The following is a 14,744-nucleotide window of genomic DNA, read 5'->3' as shown; positions in this document are numbered from 1 at the left end:
CTACTATAACTGGGTAAGTGGTCGAGGTGATATATCTGCCTTTTGGTATATGCAGGTTGAAAGTAATGGCGTCGTATCAGTTCCAAATAATTATTGTTCTGACGTAGGGAAAGACAAGCTAAGAAGTCCTCGGAAGAAGTATCAGGAGTTCGACAAAGTTAAGTTGTTGAGTGACTTTAATGATGAACAGGTGAAGATGCTTATATAACAACTTCTAATTGAAACCGCATATTAATCAAATAGCAGTGGTGGTTTAGACTTAACAGACAAATTTTTCTTTAGCTAACATCCAAGAAAACTTGGTTCAATTTAATTTACAGCTTGCATTGCTTATCATTAAAGCCGAGGTTTTTTTGGAAATGGCCTCTCTACCTCCTTGAGGTAGTGGTAAGGTCTGCGTGCACTCTACCCTCCCCAGACCCCACTTAGTGGGATTTCACTGGGTATGTTGTTGTATTACTTATCATTAGAAAACTTATCCCTTGCATGACCAATACCATCAAGTATGATTAACTGCTTTGTCATAGAGGAGCTGCACTTATGTGATCTTCTTTCAATGCTGTTCCAATAGATAACATTTGATTATTGAAGATCAAGATTTTAGTGGAAAATTCGAGTGTCTATCATTTGTGCAGAAAAATCACAATTTTCATCTCGTGTTTTCATGGAATGCAGTGTTTTTCCTATCAGACATGTATCCTTGGTTCCTTAGTATGCTTCATGATGAGTATCTTCAGTATTTTGTACCTTCCTCTGAATTTTCTCCATTTTATTTAGGATGATGATGATTATGTCCTTGCTGTTGGTGAAGATAAAGGATACAATATGGTAAGGCTACATTATTCATTTGGTTACAGAGCCTCAACCTGTGTGAGGCAAAATATCATCATTTTTACTGTTCATTTATATTGTGTTCCTCTATTTCCAAGATGAATTTTAGGTAATAGCATCTGTCGCCTAATCTAGCCTTCGAGATTGCTCACAAAATTAATTACTTTGCGTGGTATTGGTAGGATGATGAAACAACTTTGTCAGAGGAGGAGGAGTTGGCAAAGGCAGAGACAAATGACGCTGCAGATGAGGTAAAAGCTCATCTTTTGACCTTCTTATCCAAAATTCTGATGCATTCTTTTATACATAGACCCGGTCCACAGTTTTCCCCTCATGTATAACAGAGTTTCAAAATGGTTGAACATTACATTTGCTGTCACAATGAGGTAAATTTCCAATTTTCAGATTGCGCTGTTGCAAAAGGAGAGCGAACTTCCTTTAGATGAGCTCCTTGCTAGGTATAAAGAGGTATGTGGTGCTCTGCTCTTCTATGGGACTTGATGTTACATTTAATTCTTACCACTGTCACGTTTCTCTTGTTAGGATTCTGATACTGATGAAAATGTCGGGGATGATTCTGAATCATATGCGTCTGCTTCTGATGATCTCCTGGAATCACCAGCACACAATGAATGTGAACCCAATCAAGTAAATGATGGACAGTGTGATGTACTGCCCACTACAGTCACTGAGAAGGAAGAAAAGGAAGTTGAAAGTGTGGATAAAACAGGGGAAGAGAGGCAGAGTGAGGATATAATTGCTGATGCAGCAGCTGCTGCCAGATCAGCACAACCAACGGGTAGCACCTTCTCAACAACCAAAGTGCGGACTAAGTTCCCGTTCCTTCTAAAATTTCCCCTTCGTGAGTATCAACATATTGGTTTGGATTGGCTTGTGACCATGTATGAGAAGAAACTTAATGGAATCCTAGCAGATGAAATGGGTTTGGGGAAGACTATCATGACAATTGCTCTTCTTGCTCACCTAGCATGTGAAAAAGGAATATGGGGCCCTCATCTTATTGTTGTCCCAACTAGTGTCATGCTAAACTGGGAGACAGAGTTTCTTAGATGGTGTCCTGCTTTCAAAATCTTGACATATTTTGGCAGTGCTAAAGAGCGAAAGATTAAAAGGCAAGGCTGGTTGAAGCCAAACTCATTTCATATATGTATCACAACTTACAGACTCGTTATACAAGACTCCAAAGTTTTCAAGCGTAAGAAGTGGAAATATCTGATTTTAGATGAAGCTCATCTAATAAAGAATTGGAAATCACAAAGATGGCAGACACTTCTCAATTTTAACTCAAAACGGCGTATACTTTTGACTGGTACACCATTGCAGAATGATCTCATGGAGCTGTGGTCTCTAATGCATTTCTTGATGCCTCATATTTTTCAGTCTCATCTAGAATTCAAAGATTGGTTCTGTAATCCTATTTCTGGAATGGTTGAGGGACAAGAAAAGGTTAATAAGGAAGTTGTTGATCGCTTGCATAATGTCCTTCGTCCCTTTATTCTCCGTCGTTTGAAAAGGGATGTGGAGAAGCAGCTTCCTTCAAAACATGAGCACGTAATTTATTGTAAGCTCTCAAGGAGGCAGCGTAACTTGTATGAAGACTTTATTGCTAGTTCGGAGACACAAGCCACTCTAGCTAGTTCAAATTTTTTTGGGATGATAAGTGTAATAATGCAACTTCGCAAAGTGTGCAATCATCCTGACTTATTTGAAGGACGTCCAATAGTGAGCTCCTTTGATATGAGTGGTATTGATATGCACTTGAGCTCTTCCATTTGCTCGATGCTTTCGCCTGGTATATTTTCAACTGTCAACCTTGGTGCTTTGGGGTTGTTGTTTACACATCATGATTTTTCAATGACGTCTTGGGAGAGTAATGATGTTCAATCCATTGCTACCCCATCAAGCTTGATTGAGGGTCGTGTGTCTCTGATTCATGGTGAAGAAACTTCACAAGGACTTAAACGGAATAAGAAGTTTCATGGAACAAACATATTTGAAGAGATCCAAAAGGCACTTGCTGAGGAGAGACTGAGAGAAGCAAAAGAGAGAGCAGCAGCTATTGCATGGTGGAATTCCATAAAGTGTAAGCAGAAACCTGTATATTCTACAAGTCTTCGGGAGATTGTTACTGTAAAACATCCAGTCCATGGCATGTACTGTCAAAAAAATAATCCCTTGTCATTCTTGCACTCCGCTTGGCTTGCGGAATCAATACTGTTACCAGTTGAGAGATTCCAACAAATGGTTGATCAGGTTGAGACTTTCATGTTTGCAATCCCTGCTGCACGTTCCCCAGCACCTGCTTGCTGGTGCAGTAAACCAGGAACTTCCGTATTTTTCAGTCCAACCTTTAAGGAGACATGTTCAGAGGTTCTTTCTCCTCTTCTCACTCCTTTTCGTCCAGCCATTGTTAGAAGGCAAGTCTACTTTCCAGATAGGCGGCTTATACAATTTGACTGTGGCAAGCTGCAGGAGCTTGCAGGTTTATTGAGGCGATTAAAATCAGAAGGTCACCGTGCATTAATTTTCACCCAAATGACAAAGATGCTTGATGTTTTAGAAGCTTTCATTAATTTGTATGGTTACACTTACATGCGTCTGGATGGTTCTACTCCGCCAGAAGAGAGACAAACTTTGATGCAACGTTTCAACACGAATCCAAAGATTTTCCTTTTTATTTTATCAACCCGTAGTGGTGGAGTTGGCATCAACTTGGTGGGTGCAGACACAGTCATCTTTTATGATAGTGACTGGAACCCAGCTATGGATCAACAAGCTCAAGATCGTTGTCATAGAATAGGCCAGACCCGTGAAGTACACATTTATCGATTGATAAGTGAGAGCACCATTGAAGAGAATATTTTGAAAAAAGCAAACCAGAAGCGTGCTCTGGATGATTTGGTTATACAAAGTGGAAGTTACAACACAGAATTCTTCAAGAAACTGGATCCAATGGAATTGTTCTCCGGGCACAGAACAGTTTCCTTAAAGAATATTGAAGTAGAGAAGAATAGCAATGTCACTGAGCTTCAGCTTTCTAATGCTGACGTGGAGGCTGCTCTGCAAAATGTAGAAGATGAGGCAGATTACATGGCTCTGAAGAAAGTTGAAGAGGAAGAGGCAGTAGACAATCAAGAGTTCACTGAAGAAGCAATTGTCAGGTTGGAAGATGATGAACTTGGTAATGATGATGAGACGAAGGCTGATGAGCCTGCTGATCATGAAGCCCTAGTTACAACATCAAGTAAAGAGCTTGTGGCAACGTCAAATGTTAGCAATCCACTAAAAGAACAAGCAGTTACTTTTGCTGGTAAAGAAGATGACATTGACATGCTGGCCGATGTCAAACAGATGGCAGCAGCAGCAGCTGCTGCCGGACAAGCTATCTTGTCTTTCGAGAGTCAGCTACGGCCAATTGATCGGTATGCTGTACGTTTTCTGGAGTTATGGGACCCTATAATAGACAAGACAGCTATCGAGTCACAAGGTCATTTTGAAGAAACAGAATGGGAATTGGATAGAATTGAAAAGTTGAAGGAAGATATGGAAGCAGAGATTGATGATGATGAAGAGCCTTTAGTTTATGAGAGTAAGCTTATCTTAATCCTTCATAACTTTCGTCTTTGTATTTGTTTCAAGTAAATATTTGACCTAGCTAACTGTATAAGAAAATTTTCGCACAGAAATAGTTACATGTGAGGGATTTAATCAAATTTGGTCTTAGATGCTGTTTTTTAGTAGGATTGATATTTGGAGTTGGAACAAAAATGTTTTACTGCTAATTATACTAATAATGATCTAAGATATTGAGGCTGCAACCATTTTTAACTTGCCTAATTAACACTCTGAAGAATGTATTTTAAGTGACTTCTGTTTCCATTAATGCCAGGATGGGATGCTGATTTTGCAACTGAGGTATACAGACAGCAGGTTGAGACTTTGGCTCAGCATCAGGTTGGTAATTTTGAGATACTTTGGGTCATTGTCACCCTTCTTTTCCTTTTATCCCTTATAAAAGCTAGAGGAGAGGGAAGATAATATAGCTAAAGAAGGGATAAAGGATAAACATAACTGGATGTAGGTTACATAGAATGACTAACCTTATATTGTGACAGTTGATGGAGGAGCGGGAAGCTGAAGCCAAAGAGAAAGAGCTTGCGGAATATGAGAACTCCATGGGGTAAGTGATTGCTGTAATAATAAGAACTGTTCCCTTTTTTTCTTTAATTTCTTTTCTTTTGTTTTCTTTATGAGATAATTAAGAGTCTGCATTTCTTTCTTCTATTATGAAGAGTTTACTATTCCTGTTTATTTATTTTTGAATCTTGATTGTCAATTATCTCATTTGAATTTATTTAGCTTCTAGCTCCTTGCTGTTGGATGTCATTTGTGCTTCCATGTACCCAATTTTGTACAGTTAGTAGTCAGGCTGTATATAGTAAGATTAGATTGTTCACATCGGTGGGGTTAATGGGTACGTAGACTCCTTATATGGTCTTGGACAGTCCTCCCATCGTGAGTCAACTTTTGTGATTGAGTTAAGCCTAAAGTCCATTTCTTAAACACAATTGTTATGTGATGAAGGGGAGAAATCAGGATCTTACTTTAAATATGTGAACGGATAGTTGAGGTGGAAGGATTCTTCGACAAAGTAAAGGACTGGTGGTCAGTTGGATAGGGACTGTGAGGATAGGACATTACAAGAGGAATGGGTTGATAGGGCTTGTTAAGAAATAGGGTTGGAGGATATTGCTAATTATGAAATATGAAGTAATTTAGGGGTCGTTTGGTACATGGAACAAGCATAATAATCCCAGGATAAAATTTGGGATCAACTTTATCCCATGTTTGGTGTGAGATATTAGCTAATCTCAAGATTATTTTATCCCTCCATTTGTATTAAACTGGTGGGATTACTGCCCCATATGAAAGGTGGAATGGGATAAAATAGTGTCTATAGGATATCCCATCCCTACTTATCCCATCCCGCATACCAAACAACCCCATAAAGACAAATATTATGGCTACTATGGTTGAAACTTAGGGATAAAAATACTAAATTCTTCGATAAAACGACAAATTCCCACAAAAGATATAATGACATTGGAAATTTCGGGTTGATGGGAATATGAAGGAAGATCTCGAGGGAGATAAAAAAAGACATTCTGGATTTCTTCCGCAACTTATTTTGAAGGAGTGAATTGGAGGCCAAGGTATAATATGGGCGCCCAACCAGTAATCTCCATGGAAAAAGTACGGATCCAAAGACACCTTTTGGAGGAGAAATGCTAGAGGCAATGTGCATAATAAAGCTCTAGGTCCGGATGGGTTCTCTAGGCATGTCTATCAGAGCTACTGGTTGATTATCAAAAAAGGATATCATGAAGGCTTTGGATGTCTTCCACCATCAAGAAAAGTTTCAGAAATGCTTCATTGCTACCTTTAATACTTCAGTTCCTAAAAAGAATGATGATGTGAAATTGAGAGATTATAGACCCTAAGCCTGTTTTGTAGTTTTTATAAGATCATTTCAAAGCTTCTAACAGAGAGGCTCAAAAGGGTGATTTACTAGTTTGTGGATAATTTCACAAATGGCTTTTATTTCCACTCACAACTTAGTGGATAATTCACAAATGACTTTTATTAAAGGAAGACAAGTCATGGATGTATCAATTAGTGCAAATGGATGTCTTGGTACCAGATTAAAAAAAGTGATATAAAGTGTTTTAATAAGCTTGACATTGAGAAGACATATGACCATATAAATTGAAATATTTTAGTTAACATGCTCAATGATATGGGATTTGGGAGAAAGTGAGCCCGGGGAGAGGAGTAGAGTCCAGCAACATTGAGCCCCAAAATAGAGTTTCTATTCAAATGCCTACTCAACACGAGGTTAGACAGCTCTAAGGTTTTTTATATTCGGTGGAAGGCAGGCTGAAGGAAAGATCAACCAAAGATCCTACTCCTCTTAGAAAGGCGAATGAATCATTTTTCCTATGTTTCATTTTGTTTTAAGGCCCCATCTACGAAAGAACGGATTTAATTGGATATCATTGTGTATACAATCTGTTAGGTTTTCATTCCTTGTTAATGGCATGCCTATGTTTTTTTTTGCAACTCAAAGGGGTTCATGGCAAGGAGATCCTATCTTTCCTTTCCTATTCATCTTAGTGATGGAATGTTTTAGCAAAATGCTCACCATTGCTTGTATAAATGGTTGGGTGAGGGGATTCAAGGTTCACAGACAGAATATAGTTTGGAAGTCTTTCACTTTCTGTATGCTGATGATTTTCTTGTTTTGTGTGATGCTGAGGAAGAACATACCAATCACTGAAGGTTTATTTTAGTGATTTTTGAGAGAGTTTCTGGGTTACCAATAAACTGAAGACAGCCACTTATTTCCTGTTAATATGGTTTCAAATGCTATCAATTTAACTGGAGCTATAGGTTGCTACGTAAGTGGGCTGCCTACTACTTACTTGGGATTACCACGGGGAGCAAGACATAAAGCTGATAGCATATGAAAAGGGGTCTTGGAAAAATATGAGAAAGGCTAGTAAGTTGGAAGAAACAATAGGGGCAGAATGGTGATGATCAACAATGTTTTAGATTCTCTTCCAACTTATGTTATGTCTTTGTTCTCTATGCCAGTTAGGATTGAGAGGAGGATTTACAAACTAAGAAAAGAGTTTTTTGTGGCAAGGAAGGAGAAGAAACCATTTAATCTTTGGTTAGATGGGACACACTAGTTATGGACGAGGAGGACGGAGGATTGGGGATCAAGAATCTCAGGTAACTAAATAGAAGCTTGCAAATGAAATGGATATGGAGATTTAACACAGAATTGGAAGCTTTATGGGTTGGGGTAATCAAGAATAAATATGGAATCGAGGGACAATGGTGCACTAAAGAAGTCAAAAGTAGTCATGTAGAGTATCCTTATGGAAAAGTATCAGATCTTTATGGCCTGGTTTCTTGAGCAAGACAACAATCAGAATGGGAAATGGGACGAAGACCTCTTTTTAGCAGGACAACTGGCTTGGGCATGGCCGTTTGAAGGGCCTATTTTCAGGTTTATTTACTTTGGCGCTAGTGCTGAATCAATATTGGCCGACTGCAGAGAGAACGGAGGCAAGAATATAAATATTAGAAGGGATTTCAGTGATTGGGAAGTATCTAAAGCTGCTTAATTTTGGGCAACTGGGTTCTTTTCACAAATCACTGATTCAGAAAATTTGAAATGGAAGCCAAATAACAAAGGATACTGTACTGTTAAATCCATGTTACAGATCTCTTACAACGATGAAAAGCCAGCTTGAGCCTTGGCCATGGAAACAAATATGGAAATCAAAAGCACCATACCAGGTTGCTTGCTTCACATGGATAGTGAGCAAACGAGCATGTCTTATGCTATCACGCTTGGGAAATTACAAAAGAGAGGAGTAACACTTGCAGAAGATGTTTCTTATATGGAAATCAAGCTGAGTCTGTCAGCCATTTATTTTTCCACTGTTCTGTCACTGTTTAGATTTGCAATTTATTTTCTAATGCAATTGCCAAACGAACATGTCTCACGTTGTCACACATGAGAACTTACAAAAGAGAGGAGTAACATTGTGCAGAAGATGTTTTTTATGTGGAAATGAAGCCGAGTCTGTCAACCATTTATATTTGCACTGTTCCGTCACTGTTTAGATTGGAAATTTCTTTTTAATACAATTGGCATGCAGTGGGTTATGCCAAGGGATACTACTGAGATGTAGAAACAGAAAAGGGCTGTCAAGAAAGAAGAAGAATCAGATTTAGGGTACTTGCTGCCATCTGGTGGACGGTTTGTAGTGAAAGAAATGGAAGATACTTCAAGGACTCGGCAAACAACACTCAGAAGCTTAAATCAAGTTATATTAGCTTGGTTTTGTTTTTGGTGTAGAATGGTACATGTAGATTAGGCTGTGCTCAATTCTTGAATTATTAGGATGTATTGTGTGTTGTGTGTTTCTTCTGTAAAATTATCACAACACCATCTTAATGCTGATTCTTATTATAAAATACCTTACCTTCTCAAAAAATAGAAAGATAGTTGTCATCTCTTCCAGAGAGCAGTTCAAAACCTTTACTTGTGTATGCTTCTTTTCATTAAAAGGGTGCAAAACAGGGTCTAATGTGCTTTTGTGCCCATTGTGGATTGGTGGAAAAATGGCTTCATAATACTTGGGATCAAATGCAATCAACTTAAAAAGTTGTATTATAAATAGTTTGTAATATTTATTTGTGTTATCTTTTTTTAAGCTTTGTACAGTTCCCTACCTAGTTTTTCTCCCCATGTGAAGAAAATTGTCATGCTGTTGGTCTTAGTAGTTCTAGTAGTTGTGGTACATGGGAAGAAGCTTTGATATGCTTGTCTTAGTAGTTCTAGTAGTTGTGGTACATAGAAAGAAGCTTTGATATGCTTGTTTTTGGACTGAATTGTGAAGGTAGTACAACATTATCTTGCCTTCTTTATTGAATAATAGAGGGGAAAAAGGAAGCAAAAGGACTGAGTATATGCTTGAAGTAGATTTAGAAATAAGGTAAGGAATGAGAAGGTTCACAAAATTTGTGACAGTATTGACTAATTCGTAGGAGGCTTGAAGGAGCTTTCCTAGATAGAATTTGAGTACCACGGGGAAAAACATAGCTAGATAAATAAGATAGGGATCACCTGGGCTCGTGAAGCTACCTCCGGGGGGTGGGGTGGGGGGATATAAAACTTTAATTTAAGGAAAGCTTGGATGTAATGCTTGATATAATATAAAAAGGATACAATAACCTGTAGCTTAAATCACTCAAAAGGTAAATAGGGTCTGCATAGAGAGGTAAAAGACAAGTTTGATTACATGTATTCCTAGTCCTAAAAGCAGCAGAGCTTCTAGGGAAGTTGTTTTGTTTTTTGATATTCGATAAATTTCTCAGGACTAGTGGTGCACGGTTTGAAAATCGGGTGAACAATGCCCCCCACCCCCAACCTCCCTCCCCGAAAAGTCCTTAAGAAATGTTTCAACGAAGGATTTGATTCTTTTACTGCCAAATGCCAACTTGTGAAACGTTGCATGTAGTTAGCCCGTCCTGAATTATATATGTGATTTTGATTCTCTGTGCTGGGACTGTTACTGTTTGAACTAAATCAAGTTTACTAGTTGGTTGTTGTCAATTAAACTACTAGCTTCTCGGTGCGTGCGCTGCACAGTTGCCGAATTATGTAATAAGCAGTTTTGTATGATAACATTACTAACATAAAGATTTGAGTAAATAATTATATATCAAAAGAATAACGTTTAAGTTTTTGTGATTGATCAATGGATCATCTTATTATATGGTTGGATATTATCTGAACTTATGAACCTACGAAGATGGACAATCAAATTTAATTCAATATATGTGATTTATTTTACTTATTTTATTTTATGGCAAACAGGTGATGAATTATATTTTACCTTATACTTTCTTTTATACAATATTCTTGTTGTATGTTCATATATTCCATTTCCAAGGATAATTATATTGGTCATTGTTGTCTTCATAAAACACTTGTTATATTCACGTTAATTTCTTCATCTTTAATTTTGATTGCACCAGCTTTTTGAATTGCATGTATCTTCTTTGCAATTGAACATCCTCCAACTCGATATTTATTCCTAATGATAACTATATTGGGTCGTCGTTATTGTTTTAAAAGAATTTCAATCTTTTTGTTTTTTATCTTCCACATTTATCTCTTTATCTTTAATTTCAATTGCATCAACTTTTTCAACTACATGTGTTTTCTCTGCATTTAAACATTTTTCAACTCCTGATTATATTGTATCAATTTTGAAAAATATTGTGCAATCTTCATTTTTTCTGCCACCTACCAATTTGCAATAAAATTTGTTGATTCTTTTTGTACCAAAACAAGTAGTATGTTATTTTGATAATTTAATTTACTAAAATAGAAATAGCATTACTTGATGTTTTTTGTAAAAATTTTTAAAAAGTAATATAGTGTTGTATTATTAGTTCTATTTATGTTGTAACATTGCAACCAAGTAACTATTTTATAACTATAAAGAGTGTAACATTATTACCTTCTCTGTCATTAAACATGTCAACTATTTTACTCTATCTGTTCATTTTTACTTGTCCACTATATTATAAATACATTTTCAGTTTTACTTGTCATTTTTAGCATATCAACAGACAGACGTATTTTTTTCATGGTTTACCCTCAACATTAATTGCTTATACACTAAATTATTTCTCAATTGGATCTAAGACTAAACATCAATTAGTATGGATATTGTGGTGAAAATGCTTATATTGATCATTGTTTCATAAGAAACGTGCAAAGTTCAAAGTGGACAAGTAAAAGTCAACGGAAAGAGTAGCTGATATCTACAAAAATATAAATATATTATTAGTTCATTTACTTCTTCACTTCCCCAACCTCTTTTGTCAGTATATTTCGACATTAAAGTTATTTCTTTGTTTTGCACCTTCACACTACTAACTATTATTTAGTAATTATTCCCTTAATTCAAAAATCAATTCCTATACCCTTTTTGGGAGCTATTGTTTTCATATATGAGATTTATAAGTACATTATAATAGATATAGTAGATATTATGATATTTCCTTCGCAGTATTAAAAGAAAATTGGAAGGTTAACTTATAATATTAAAGGTAAAGAATTACTATAAATACAAAAGTTTGTGTTATAATGGTGATCGTAACATTGCATGACATTACAATTAGTTGCAAAGTCATTATTCAATAACAGGGATTCAAAAGAAAATTCATGTGTCAAGGGGATTTAACACCTAAATATTTATATACAAAAATAATAATTTTTACCCTATTTATATATATAGTATAAACTTTCAATGAAGAGGGTTCACTTTAATTCCCCCTTGTACCCTTATGCCTCAGCCCCTGGCTAGACCAACTGTTTCATAGATCATTTTTTATGTATATAATTTTGTCATCTTTTCAAATAGTTCTCACATAAGGTTATATGATCATACCTAGATTTTACAATTAGATGTTATACTTTTTAAAATTAAACGCCTTTGATTCCAACTAATGATTATTTATGATAATTAAAGATAAGTTAACTAATTCCAACTTACCTTTTCTTAATAAGTACTTTCTCTTTTCTTTCCTTTTTCCTTCTCAAATAAAGATCTCAACTTTAAATAAAATGCCAAGTATGTTTGCAAAGAATGCTTAAAACATATGTATACGTTTTACGAAATATTGAGTAAATATGAATAAAATAGTCTTCATACATTTGATGGAATAATAATCAAGAAAGTCTTAAAGATATTACTAAACAATGTTCCTTTGGTATATGTGTAAGCTCTTAGAAGGAAATCATATCTTTTTTTGTTGACCAATTGCATGAAATAAATAAATTCTTTATTACTTACTAATTGTATCTTTACCCAATATCAAGGCATGTTCGGTTGGTAAAATATTTTCTTTAGGAAAACAAGTTCCTCCATAATGGAAGTAGGAAAACAAGTCACATGGATTTTTTCACACGCTCACAACCTACCCCTCTCCTCCCACCCTAAACCCAACCCCCAACCCTTACCCCTTCCTCCAACTCAACCACTTAATTTTATCTTTGATATCTATACAAATACTTTTAGGATTATATTTTTACTTGTATACCAAACACGAGAGATCACTTGTTTTCCCAGAAAATGCTTCCTTGAAAAATATTTTCCATGGGAAACATTTTCTTTCCTACCGAGCACACCGTCAATCTCTGATATCTCCTATCAAAGCCAAGAAACTTTAATTATGTTTAAAAAGTAACTTTAAAAGTAGTTCTATTCTTAGTTTTTATTGTCTTTGGCCTTGCAAGCTTAACAATTTGCAGATGATGTTAGTTTGCACTCTTCAAAAGCATCAAACTATTAGTAATACATGAGTACATTCTTCTTTGACAATGAAAATTCTAACCACGATTATAGAATCCGAGAATTCTAAACACAAAAATTGAAAGAAGCATAACTAGCAAAATCAGGAAGTGAAGAAAAAGTCGTACTTCACGGCCCTGCATCACCCTAGATTTATTGGAGGAAGAGGAGTCCTGGCGGTGATCTTCTTGGATCTCTATATGTGAATAATTGAAGTCACTAGCCAACAAAAGGCGTCAATTTTGACTATTATTGTTGTGATTGTTGGGGTTTGTAGGCGTCCTTTTTGAAGGAAAAAAGTAGTGAAAAAAAGAGATCTATATCAATACTTGCTCCCTTTAATTTAGTGTATATTGACAGACACAATTGTATCCCTCGAAAAATAGGAGTCGGAAATGCTTGACATAATATTTCTAGTACTAATACTTTTCAACGAATATACAATGAGAATCTGATAATCAGCCTTCAGTTAATTAGGTTTATGAGAATATGCTAACTTACACATATCACATGGTATTTGAGAACTTATCAACTTAATAGGAAATGAAGTACTTCTGTACTACATATTGTAAGAAAAGAGAAGGACAACTTGCACAAAAACTCTTGCAGAAACAGAAATAACGATTCCTTTTTAAAAGACTTATGGTTGTGACTATTATGAAAAGACTTTAAAAATTAATTTAAGAAGTTAGTTTTTTTTTGGGCGAAAGACACATCCATTCGGTTAGGGGTTGTTTATGTGCTTTTTTTTAATAAATAGGATGTGAAATTTTTTAGAAGGGTATTTTAGTAATTTAACTTCTAAGTTTATGGGTTCATGCGTTTAAAGTAATACATATGAGTGAATGGTATGAATATTTGTAGGTGCTGTCTGTCTCTCATTCACCTCAGCTGTTTTTTATGTTCTTTTAATCCTTTGTTGTTATTTTGAGCTGAGAGGGGTCTATCGGAAACAACCATTCTATCTCTACGAGGTAGAAGTAAGGTCTCATACACTCAACCCTCTCCAGACCCTACTTGTGGGATTACACTGGGTATACTATTCTTAATCCTTTGTTGTGTTGGAGTAGAGGTTAGATAAGCTTTCCTTTTGGTTCAGTTATTTTACTCCTTTGAAAGTAAGCTAACTGACTTTGACTGTGTTTTCTTTTAAAACTGATTTTCAACTGCAATATGCTTTGCAGGCATACATCTTCTGTTCCAAAAACCAAGTCAAAGAAGAAGGCGAAGAAAACAAAGTTCAAATCTTTGAAAAAAGGAGGTCTAGCTTCTGAACGTCAAGCTTTGAAGGAAGAGTCGTCGATGGAGTTGATGCCTATGGATGATGATATTCTATCCAGTGATCCAGTTACGACGCCGGATTCTGCTCAAGAGAGAAAGCGTAAACTAGCAAGATATGATGATGATGTTAAAGGCGCCAAGAAGTCTAAAAAACTGAAGAATTCCTCTGAGGTATCTTCTCTGGTAATACATTCAACATATCATGGAAAGAGGCAGGTTGAATCTAAAGAATTGAAGCAGTATGATGTTGGCACGATGAACATCGATCTCAGACCAATAAACAGAAGCAAGATGGGAGGGAAAATCTTAATCAGTCCAATGCCTGTAAAACGTGTTCTTACTATTAAATCTGAAAGGCCGATTAGGAAAGGCAAAACATGGTCTAAAGATTATTTTCCATCAGCTGATTCATGGTTGCAACAAGAAGATGCTGTACTTTGTGCTTCTGTTTATGAGTATGGTCCTCACTGGAGCTTGGTGAGTGATATCTTGTATGGAATGACTGCTGGTGGAGTTTATAGAGGAAGATATCGTCACCCTCTTCATTGTTGTGAGAGGTTTAGGGAACTCATACAGAGATATGTGTTATCTGCTGCAGACAATGTAAATGATAGATCCAACAATACTGGCTCTATAAAAGGTCTTCTCAAAGTGACTGAGGTAAGC

General features: G+C 36.1%; 1 protein-coding gene across 2 annotated transcripts in view; it reads left to right on the top strand.

The window, feature by feature from the left end:
* LOC129870346 (protein PHOTOPERIOD-INDEPENDENT EARLY FLOWERING 1) overlaps positions 1–14,744 on the top strand; it is a 48,048-nt gene that overhangs the window by 21,085 nt on the left and 12,219 nt on the right. For both annotated transcript variants that reach the window (XM_055945103.1, XM_055945102.1), the window contains exons 12-19: positions 56–190; positions 778–828; positions 1,014–1,082; positions 1,237–1,299; positions 1,375–4,441; positions 4,742–4,806; positions 4,968–5,032; positions 13,982–14,738. In XM_055945103.1, the coding sequence (XP_055801078.1) occupies positions 56–190; positions 778–828; positions 1,014–1,082; positions 1,237–1,299; positions 1,375–4,441; positions 4,742–4,806; positions 4,968–5,032; positions 13,982–14,738 (4,272 nt within the window). The remainder of the gene's footprint in view (positions 1–55; positions 191–777; positions 829–1,013; positions 1,083–1,236; positions 1,300–1,374; positions 4,442–4,741; positions 4,807–4,967; positions 5,033–13,981; positions 14,739–14,744) is intronic.

The sequence above is a fragment of the Solanum dulcamara genome, chromosome 10 (assembly GCF_947179165.1).
Source record: "Solanum dulcamara chromosome 10, daSolDulc1.2, whole genome shotgun sequence".
Lineage (NCBI taxonomy): Eukaryota > Viridiplantae > Streptophyta > Magnoliopsida > Solanales > Solanaceae > Solanum > Solanum dulcamara.
The sequence above is the reverse complement of the archived record's forward strand: the minus strand, read 5'-3'. Positions and strand labels throughout refer to the sequence as shown.